General features: G+C 42.4%; 1 protein-coding gene across 6 annotated transcripts in view; it reads left to right on the top strand.

The window, feature by feature from the left end:
- Positions 1-2021: 2021 nt before the first annotated feature.
- PAFAH1B1 (platelet activating factor acetylhydrolase 1b regulatory subunit 1) overlaps positions 2022-11094 on the top strand; it is a 137094-nt gene continuing 128021 nt past the window's right edge. The window contains exons 1-2 of one of the 6 annotated variants that reach the window (XM_030185587.1): positions 2022-2147; positions 9716-9928. In XM_030185587.1, the coding sequence (XP_030041447.1) occupies positions 9897-9928 (32 nt within the window). In that variant the 5' untranslated portion in view covers positions 2022-2147; positions 9716-9896. The other 5 variants (XM_030185586.1, XM_030185582.1, XM_030185581.1 and 2 more) reach the window with 5 other exon arrangements.

The following is an 11094-nucleotide window of genomic DNA, read 5'->3' as shown; positions in this document are numbered from 1 at the left end:
TTTAGTGGTAGCTGGTGGGGATCCCAAGCTCCGCCAGCTGAAGACTTCCCCCTGATGGTAACAAACACACTACTTTCCACAATAACGGCACCTACGCATGCTCAGAACCCTGCCTGGTCGCTCGCTGACAGCGGGGAGCATTTATCAGATAACGAGTCATCTGAGGATGAACAGTCAATGTCTCAGAATTTGTCAGTGGTTGGGGAATCTTGAATTCCTACATCTGTATCAATGAGACAAGCTACTTTCTAGGGGGCATGATTTGCAGCCTTCTGCTTTTATAAAGGTCTTCTGGAACGAACACTAGCAACTTACTTTGAACTTTTGTTGAGCATATGAGTTGGGGGGGGGGTTGATGCGATATGATTGTGAAATGTGGGTGGAGATTTTGGGGAGCACGGGGAGGTTTTGGATGTGTATAGTTGAGGGATATGTATAGAAGAGGATGGGGGGGTTCAGGGTGGGGGTCCGATGGTTGTATACCTTGTGGGAGGGGGAAGAGATGGGGATTTGGGGTGGGAGAGAGATATTTTCTCCTGCTGGGTCATGCTGCAGACTGCCAAGATGGAAAGAAGTGTTTTCTCAGTAATCAAAACAGCGAAGATGACGCAGAAAAAAATAATAAAACAAAAGAGAAAAAACGACAAAAAAAGAAAAAAATAATAATAATAATAATAAAAATAAAAAAAATTAGTATATACAGACGAAAAAGGAAAAACTTGAAAAAATGAAATGATAAGTAAAATATAAAAATCAAAAAAAAAGGGGGACGACACAAGCAGAATAAAAATTGAATAGATTTATTGAGGTGATATGACTCGACACAGCGAACGCAAGTATCTTTGGAACTTCTTTTGATGAGAGATATATATATATTTCCAACATCAGAGTCCTCCACAACGAACTTTGTTAAACTGTGCACACAGCCTTTTTAAAGGTAGAGTGTTACTGAATAAAGGCGTGTTTATTTGAATACTCTACAAGGACTATTATTGCCAGAGAGCACATATATGGTGTAACAGACTCCTGACGCAGGCCAGTTGGGCCGAAACACAGCTGTGTCGAGTCATATCACCTCAATAAATCTATTCAATTTTTATTCTGCTTGTGTTGTCCCCCTTTTTTTTGATTTTTATATTTTACTTATCATTTCATTTTTTCAAGTTTTTCCTTTTTCGTCTGTATATACTCATTTTTTTTATTTTTATTATTATTATTATTTTTTTTTTTTTCTTTTTTTTGTCGTTTTTTTCTCTTTTGTTTTATTATTTTTTTCTGCGTCATCTTCGCTGTTTTTGATTACTGTTGTTGTTTGCGAAGACAGGTTTCTTCTGTATTGAAGAAGTGTTTTCTCAGCAGCTGAGATATTTTTTGGGTGGTGGTTGAGGGGAGGGGGGAGAGAACACTTGGTGCCCACCCACTTCTTGCCTAGGCCCACCCAAAATCTGTTGTCTGGCTACGCCCCTGCACAGGTTCAGAACAGTGTTGCCAGGTGGGCGGTTTTCCGCGACCCGCCGCGGGAAATTTTTGCCCATGGCGTGTTGCGGTTTTTTGGGCTGCTTTTTGGCTTCAGGGCGGTTTTTTGGGCGGCTTTTTCGGCCGCGGTGGGCTGGGTTAGTGACGTTTTTGGGCGGGGTTAGTGACGTGGAGGCGGGGCTGATGACGGCGTCAGGGGTGGGGTTTGAGTTTGGGCGGGTTTTGGGCTGGATTTTGGGCTCCTTTGGGCGGCAAAAAAATTTTCAACCTGGCAACCTTGAGAACGTAATGGTTATCTAGTCCATATCGGTAAAAGAGATTTCCAAGAAAAAAATCATTGGCACGAGTTACCAATTTTCTACTCGCTGTCTCTCTGTCTCCTCCCCAACTCCAGTTTCCATTAACACTACACGAAACACTCGATCCGCTTCCTGTCAAGACATCTGTCTACTGTAGTGCAAACGTGGCGCATGCGCACACCGTTCCCGCAGTCTCGCTCTCACGTCAGCCACCCTCCGTCGAAGGGAGCCCACTGGCGCCCCGCCCCTTCCTCGAGCCTGCGCAGCGGGGCCTCGGAGCACTGCTTTCGTGCCTCAGCGGTTGACATGACGTCACCGCGTCGGTGAGCTGCCAGTGAGAAAACCCAGAGACCGGCGTCAAGAAAGGCGAAGGTGAAAAAGGGACTTGGGGATTTCTCTTCCCTTTTCATTTGTTTCTACTAACGCAGACGCGCGGTTTTCTTTTTTTTTGTTGTTGTTGTCGGTGACGAAATCTCCCCTCGCCGCCGTAGGCGGACTTGAGTCAGTGGGAGCGGTCGCGGAAGATCGCGCTTCCTATCGGTAAGTGCGGGGGGGGGGGAGGGGAGGCAGGAGACGAGAGGCTTAGAGGCCTACTGCACTATCATTTCTATATAACAAAAAAAAAAAAAGGTTGGTTGAGGGGAGAGTTCGCTTCGGAATTGACGATGTGGCTGTTGTTGCTGCGCCGCCTCCTCTTTTCCTCCGCCCTGGGTTACCCCTCCCCCCCCCTCTTCTTCTTTTCCTCCGTCTCAAAATGGCGGCTGGCCGTTGGTGAGATCGCCCCACATTGGGAGCAAAGGTTCGTCTCCGAGCTCAGTTGCAGGGTCTTGGCTGGAAGATCCCCCTGTCTTTCGATGGTGCCTCTTACTGTTGGTGCCAACGGACGCCGGCCGGCGTTCATTCCCCACAGGGTCTTTCTTGTACAAAACCTTGCCAGGGAGATCTGCCTTGGGTTGGGGTCTGGCAGGTCAGTGGTCTTATTTTCTTTCTCTCAATGGGTTGTGGTGGAATTAAATCAACCCCTTACATAGAGCTTATTGTGAATGAGCGCAGAGCACTCTCTTTGCCTTTCTTTTGCCCCCCGTCGGCACCGATCACTTTCATTGTAGCAATTTGCTACGTTTTCTCTGCATCAAATCGCTCGTTAAACAGAGCGTGAGAATATTGCATTCAAACGGTGGTACAGGGTGACTATTTTGAAAGGAGAGGAGCTGATGGATGATTTTTTTTTTTTTGCCTAGACCTCATTTAATTTCTGATTTCCGTGATGTGGAGGAGAAACGTGCCAGTTGCAAGCAGAAAATGATTTCTTCTTTAATAAGCTCAAGATTGGCGTCAGGGAGGGAGGGTCTCCTATTAGAATGTCACTTTGTTATGTATTGGTCTGAAGATCAGGAGCTGTTTTTAGGAAAGGTCATACTTGGATTAATACTTGTTCATAACTAACTATTTTCTCTTTCAAAATCTAGTTCTGTTCAATTTTGTTTTTTTTTTTCATTGTCCTTGTGCAGAGATGTTTGATGCTGCGTCTAGCTATTGAGCAGGGAAGACTGGGTGGAGTAAGGAGGCTGAGGCTACGACGAGATGCCTTGTTTTGCACTATCATTTTTAAACTTTCGGCCCGTTTTATGATAGAAAATGTCAATATATCGTTGTAGAAAAAATATAGTCGTGGGGATTGTATAGAATTAAGCCTTATTGGTGGTGGGGTTCTGTAAAAAGTGATAATTCATAAATGATAAAGCAGTATGTGTGTTTGGGGGGGGGGTGGTAGTGGTGATTTCTTCTTTTTTTTTTAGTTCTACTTGTTGATTCTTGCATCATTTACAATATAGTGATGCTCAAATGTGTTTATGAGGGTGTTTATAAGAGGTTCGTGGAAACAATGCTTGCAGTCTCTAGGGTTTTTCTCTTGTTGAAGATAATCATTTGAAATGTCATCTGATGTAGTTAATATTTGAATCTATTAGCCATACAGAGAATGTAATGAGTATATAATTATGATTTTGAATGGGTATCTTTAAAATGCTATTTGGGTATTTGTGCCCTGTTATCCCTTGTTAAAGAGTAATGCAGTTGTGGAGGTGATACACCCAAAGGGTTAGGCACTGTATAGAGATACCATTTGATTAACCCTATCCTGTGGTGTAATCATGAATCTTTTGTCTTGAGGGTCTTATTGCTTCCAGTTAGATGTGAAGGGTTGAAGCAGTGTACTGAATCTGACCCTTAGGGTGCTATTAAAAACTCAAATATGTGTAGAGCATGGTTTCTGTCTCTGAGGACTTTTTGGTGAACAACAGAAGCAGGTTGGCCTTACAACAGTAATACCTATCATTTTTGTAGACACTTTTGCATCAGACACTTGAAAAACATGCATTAATATTTAAATTAAGGGCTGTGAGGGGCCCCATGTACTGATGATTTGACAATTTATATATCTTTAAAGCTATGAAGAATAAGGAATAATTACTAATTAGGGTTGTAGAACTTTAGTCTTGAGGCATTTTATAATTTGCATACTATTGATAAAGTTTGGTGATATCTTCCTCATTCTGAGAATTCTAGTACGCCTGGTTTTACCTTCTACCTCATCCCACTTTGCTTTTATTTATTCATTCATTCTTGTATCCCACTATTATCCAAAAACAAGTTTATTTTCAAAGTGGCTTACAATTTACATTTTGATGGAGTTATAGTAGTGTTGTACAGTGTGGAGAGGGCATCTATAATCCATGTGGTTATAGAGTTTTGAAGAGAGATTTGATGTGGAAAAGGTAGTGGTAGCTTTTGTGTTCAGTTGTAGTTTTGGTGATGTGATATAGTTTTTTTGAAGAGGTAGATTTGAAAGGAAGGCGATGGTACCTTTGTGATTAGCTGTAGAATTTTTTTGAAGAGGTGGCTTTAATTTCTTTTCTGAATTGGAGGAGATTTGTGATGCTGCTTATGGTTTTTGTTATCTAGTTCCACCATTTTGGAACCCAGGTAGCTAAATCCTGCTGAGTAGATGGTAGTTTCTGTTTTCTGGGCAGGCAATTCTTGAGGATAATTCAAACATGTTAAGCATATAGTCTGGTATCATGCCAAATAGTATCTTGAAGATTAGGGTGCTTGCTTTGAAATTATCAATTTTTATACACAGTAACATTATAAATGACAGCAGAAAAGGATCAGTTTATCCAATCTGCCAAGTTGTTTCCGCTCTGGTTTGGTAAATGACTGGTCTGACCCTTCCTCTAGGCATACTAGGTATCTGTCTGGGGCTGCAGGCGAGCAGCATCTCCTCTTCTCTCCCCTTTCCCACTTATCTGTTCCTGTGTCCAGCATTTCTCCCCCCCACCCCCACCTTGCTGCCACTGCCCTACCTATTCCTTGGCCCAAGTCATAGGTAGACAAAGTATCAGCATGGGGCTTTAAAAGCAGACCAGTGCTCATGTGCTGCAAGGTCAGTCTTTCTCTTGGGACACTGTTGGAGAGAGAGAGCAAGATATGGCAGTGCATGAGCACAGGCGCTTTATGTGCGACTTGGGCCAAGGAATAGGTAGGGTGGGGGTAGAGGAAATGAGATTCTGAATAGTGGGGGGAGGGAATACTGGAGATAGGATACTGAATAGTGGAAAAGGATCTGTTGGCCACTTGGGGGTTGCTGGTTTAGAGCCTTAAGCCACTCCAGGGGAGGGTGGTGCACACCTAGGGCAGGCATGTGCAACCTTAGTTCTCAAGGGCTACAACCCAGACAGATTTTCAGGATTTCCCCACTGAATATGCATGAGATCTAATGGAGGCAGTGCATGCAATAGATCATATGCACATGTTTTGAGGAAATGAACACATCTGGGTTGCAGCCCTTGAGAACCGAGGTTGTTCACCCTGGCCTAGGGTGGCAGGTACCCCTGGGCTGACCCTGTTCATTTCTGTACTTTAGTCTGCACCAGATCTCAACTCGTACACTTACAAACCTTTCAATCCTGTTTCCACTGCTGTCTGTCTAATTCATGCACTCTGATTTTAGGGGCATAACCATGAGTGTTAAACTTGTGGTCTTGGAAACCTGAGTTTGTGGTTAATATTGCAATTTGGCACCCTTAACTTGTTGCGCTCTGGTTTAGGTATTGTGATTGTGTATGAGCTTTATTTATTTTTTTTTTTGTGAAACTGCTCACTGATTTGTTCCAAAGAAAATACATAATAAACATGAGGTACCATATTTTTATGGTTATAACATATGTATTGTATGTTTTTACAAACCATACCTACCCCTTGAGCGTATTTAGACTAAGAATGGAGGAGTGGCCTAGCGGTTAGAGCACCGGTCTTGACATCCAGAGGTAGCTGATTCAAATCCCACTACTGCTTCTTGTGATCTTGGGCAAGTCACTTAACTCACTGTTGCCTCAGGTACAAACTTAGATTGTAGGCTTTCCTGGGTCAGGAAAATACCCACTGTACCTGAATATACCTCACCTTGAGCTACTACTGAAAAGGTGTGAGCAAAATCCAAATAAATTGCAAAATTGGCACATTTTGTTTTTAAGGTCTTTTTTCCTTTTAACATATTTTGCAGGTTTTTGCACAAATACACCTGCAAAAAGGCTCAAAGAAAAACTCTTAAATGTGTTTAATTCTGCAGTTAGTGTGCCTTAGAAATATAAACTTATGTAGTGTGCATTTTTTGTGTAAAAATACAGTAATCTCTTTTGGGCCCAGTGGTGGTTTCCTCCTTTTGTGCTTTGTGACTGGGATCCTCTCACCCTGCCTAGGGGAGTAATGGATTGGACTTGGGAATTGAACCATTGTACTGCTCGTGGTGGTGCACCACTATCGCTGCTCTGGTTCCAGTTTATAAATACCCTCTCCTCCTTTAAAAAAAAAATCTATTTTGCATTCTTCTGGTAGAATTGGCTCTCCATGGTGACCTTCCATTATGGAAGGAGTACATTGTAAGAGGTACAGTATGCCAAGGTATGGTTGTAGCATTACAAATGTTCCATCATTGTCATGGTATTGTATTTTTCAGATCTGTATTTGCTGTTGTGGTCTGATGAACACTACAAAATACAGCCTGATGGCTTAAGAGGTAAAAACAAGGTACTTGCCCTTTCCAAGTTGCCTATATAAGACTGAGAGAAAAGGAGAAGAGTGGGGGAAGATAGGCTCTTTCCAATCAATTGGGGAGATGTATATTTCAAAAAAGGATAATATTTATTGTAACAGGTTGACTCAACACAGCAGTGTTTCTGCACCGTAGCGCCTTCTTCGAGAGTCTTCCAAAGGTATATCGAGTTCTTGAATGATTAATACTCCAAGAGAAACCAATGTCAAAGAAAATGCAGTTCCTTCTCTTCCAGGGCAGTGGCGGAGATGCATACAGCAAGCGTGGCCATAGTAACACGTCCAAAAAAGGAACTGCATTTCTTTGAAATTGGTTTCTCTTGGAGTATTAATCATTCAAGAACTCGATATACCTTTGGAAGACTCTCGAAGAAGGCGCTACGGTGCAGAAACACTGCTGTGTTGAGTCAACCTGTTACAATAAATATTATCCTTTTTTGAAATATACATCTCCCCAATTGATTGGAAAGAGCCTATCTTCCCCCACTCTTCTCCTTTTCTCTCTATGTTTCGTGGGGATTAAGTGCATCTCCACACTTCGCGTGGCTTCCTTTTTTAGACTATATAAGTCTGTACATAACTTTTGTGTCTTTATCCCCATTTTAACTTTTTGAACCACTTGGATTTGTCCCACAGATGGGAGCGTGCCAAGTAGGTTTTGGCCCAAATTCAGGTGTCCTTCATGCTCCTGACACAATTTTGTAATTTGTTAAAAATTTACTGTAAAAGTACAGTCGTTTTCAGTTATTGGGGGAGTCAGCGCATATGGTGATAGTCATGCGTTAAAGTTGCCTTAAATAGGGGTAATGACCCTAGGTAGCATCACTAGGTACATGGCTACTCCATTTGCATGGCATATCCAGGTCAACTTTCAGCTGGAGGGATGATTTGCAGTGGGCTTATGGGTTTCTCATGCACAGGTGGCTTCTTAGAAGGGAAACCTTTTGTATAGGGCTTGGGCCTGTGAGTTGTTTTTCTGCTTTTAGTGAGTTAGAGTAGGGAATGGGTGAGGTATTTTGCCTATTGTCCTCTGGGGTTATGTGACTTCATCTGGATGCAGTCAAAGCTGTTGTGGACTTGATCTTTCTGTGGTCTTTGATCTTTTCAACCATGGTCTCCTGATGGCATGTTTGCAGGAACTGGAAATGTTAGGAACAGTGCTCATTTGATTTCATTTGTTCCTGGTCAGTAGGATTGCTTATAAATCTTGACACTAGTCTGTAAATCGATTTTGCTGTCTGTACCTTTATATTTGGATCAGGTTATCCGGCTCTATAAATCAGCAAAAGCATTGAGGTCATCACTGGTACATAGTTACTATGCAGAAACAAAGGCTGCTGATTTTTCAATAAAAGGTACCAATGTTTAGGAATAATCTGCCTGGTTATTTAAGGTTGAGTACATGTTTGCAGCAGTTTAAAAGACCATTGAAAACATTATTTTTTGCTCAGGCTTTCCCTACTGAGTAGTTTGACAATATAGAGCTTTATTGGGTACGTGGTAGGTTGTTTTAAGAGAGTGGGCACATTATTGTAGTAGTCTGATATTGTGACTGTATGTGGATCTGTATGTGTTAAATTGTAAACTGCTTAGGTATAAGTGGTGCATACGTTTTTTTTTTTTTTAAATAAAATACATACATTCGTTCATTGTGAATTCCCGTACTGATCAATCATGCCCCTTTTCTACAAGTTAGTGATAAATCACCTGGCGCAGATGGCATACACCCCAGGGTTACCGAAAGAACTCGATGAAATTGCTAATCTGCTGTTAGTGATCTGTAACATGTTGGGTTCTGGGGTGACCTGGGAAATTACAGACCAGTAAGCTTGACTTCAGTGCCAGGTAAAGTAGTGGAAACTATTTATTATAAGGAATAAAATTATAGAATACGTAGACAAACATGGTTTAATGGGACGGTCTGTATGGGTTCAGCCAAGGGAAGTCTTACTTCACCAGTTTGCTTCATTTCCCTCAGTTATGTTCCAGGCTTCAGGCCCACGAGAGACTAGTGTCAGATGCCTTTCTCCTTCATTGGGGAACGGGGGCCTTCTATATGCGTATCCTCCTCTACCTCTAGTTGGAAAAACTTTGTTGAAATTCCAGCAAGACTGTGGAACCATGATCCCGATCGCACCTTACTGGCCGCGTCAGATTTGGTTCCCTCTACTTCTGGAATTGTCCTCCGACACACAGTGGAGTTTGGAGTGTTTCCCAACCTTAATCACGCAGAACGAGGTTCGCTTCTACATCCCAACCTCCAGTCTCTGGCTCTCATGGCCTGGATGTTGAGAGCCTAGAATTCGCTTCCTTGGGTCTTTTGGAGGGTGTCTTCCGGGTGTTGCTGGCTTCCAGGAAAGATTCCACTAAGAGGTGTTATTCCTTTAAATAGAGGAGGTTTCCCGTCTGTTGTGACAGCAAGGCCATAGATCCCCTTTTTTGTCCTACACAGACCCTGCTTGAATACTTTCTATACTTATCAGAGTCTGGTCTTATTGAAATTTTAAATACAAAACAAACCATAGCCATAGCTCATCATACATCTTTCCAAAGCTTAACTGAACATTGTTTTAGTCGCTCAAACATATATCCCCTGCCCACCCTCTCCCATCCCTCCCTCCCTCCCTCAGGCACTACGGGAAAGATAACAGCTCTTCCCTCATAAGCTCATATGGTTGCCAAATTTTTAGAAACAATGCGACCTGCCCCCTTCTCATAGCTGTTAATTTTGACTTTTCTCTTAATGTTTTGATGTGTAACGTGTTGTGTTTGAAGTATGCAGTTCATAAAAACATTAATAAAAGCTAACATTTCTTTTTCTTCAGCAGGAATGAACCTTCCTCATTAAATGCCATCAAGTTTCCTGTGGGGATTTCAGTTGGGGTGAAGCATTTTTCCTCTGGTTGAAGCCATTCAGTGACAGATTTGATTGCTGATCCAGGGTTCATTATAATTTCTGATCTCCTGAAGGAGGCAACAGTACTGTATTAAGCTGATATCCTAGCCATCATGGTACTGTCACAAAGACAACGAGATGAACTGTAAGTCTCCTTTCTTCTTCAAAATGTTTAGAACAGCTTGTAGCAAAAAAATAACTAGTTTTGTTCTGAGTTGAAAGACTAAACATTTGCTTGGTTAATGACAGTTTATTCTAGATTAGAATGGGTGAGAATTGTATGTGACTTGTGGGATAGTCATGTCCATCGACCAGCAGATGGAGATAGAGAACACAGAAGTGAGCTGTATTATATAACCCTGGTCTGATAGCTCAGCCTTCAGTATTTCTGTCTCCAGTAGGTTAATGGTTATAGCTTCAGTCCTTAGCTCTGGATAGATTGCTCCTGGTCCATTTGGTCAGCTGGCTCCCAGTAGAGCTTCCCAGGCAGTCCCAGTTTCATGAGGTCATCTCTGGAGGTTTTTATAGTCCTATAGCCCATGTTCCCCTCCCTCTCTTCCTGGGCCTGGGGAATTTTGCGTCCCCTGCCCCCCTCTCAATGGCTCTGCCCTATGGTGGACAATGCTGGTCATGGCTGTTGCCAAAAAAGACAGCTGTCCCTGTACAGAGAGGTATTGCTCTCCATGACCTTCGTGAGAAGCGGAAGGAGCAACAGTTACAGCTTGCTTGAGTCTCCAGAAGTTTTCCATCTGGACTCTGGCATGGCAATCTTGGTTGACTTGGTTGTCTCTCCTCCCAGTCAGTGACAGCTTAAACTTAAGAGTAGCCATATTAGATCAGACCAGTGGTCCGTCTAGCCCAGTATCCTGTTTTCCAAACAGTGGCTTAGCTAGGTCACAAGTACCTGGCAGAAACCCAAATCGTGGCAACGCTCCATAGTACAAATCCCAGGGCAAGCAGTTGCTTCCCATGTCTGTCTCAATATGGACTTTTCCTACAGGAATTTGTCCAAACCTTTTTTTAAACCCAGATGCACTAACCGCTGTTACCACATCCTCCAGCAAAGAGTTCCAGAGCTTAACTATTCGTTGAATGAAAAAATATTTTCTCCTATTTGTTAAAAGTATTTCCGTGTAAGTTCCTCGAGTGTCTCCTAGTCTTTGTACTTTTGGAATGAGTAAAAAAGATTGATTTGCTTCTACTCGTTCTACACCACTCAGGATTTTGTAGACCTCAATCATATCTCCCCTCATCTGTCTCTTTCAAGCTGAAGAGTCCTAACCTTTTTAGCCTTTCCTTATATGAGAGACT

The sequence above is a fragment of the Microcaecilia unicolor genome, chromosome 13 (assembly GCF_901765095.1).
Source record: "Microcaecilia unicolor chromosome 13, aMicUni1.1, whole genome shotgun sequence".
In the NCBI taxonomy this organism is placed as follows: domain Eukaryota; kingdom Metazoa; phylum Chordata; class Amphibia; order Gymnophiona; family Siphonopidae; genus Microcaecilia; species Microcaecilia unicolor.
The sequence above is the reverse complement of the archived record's forward strand: the minus strand, read 5'-3'. Positions and strand labels throughout refer to the sequence as shown.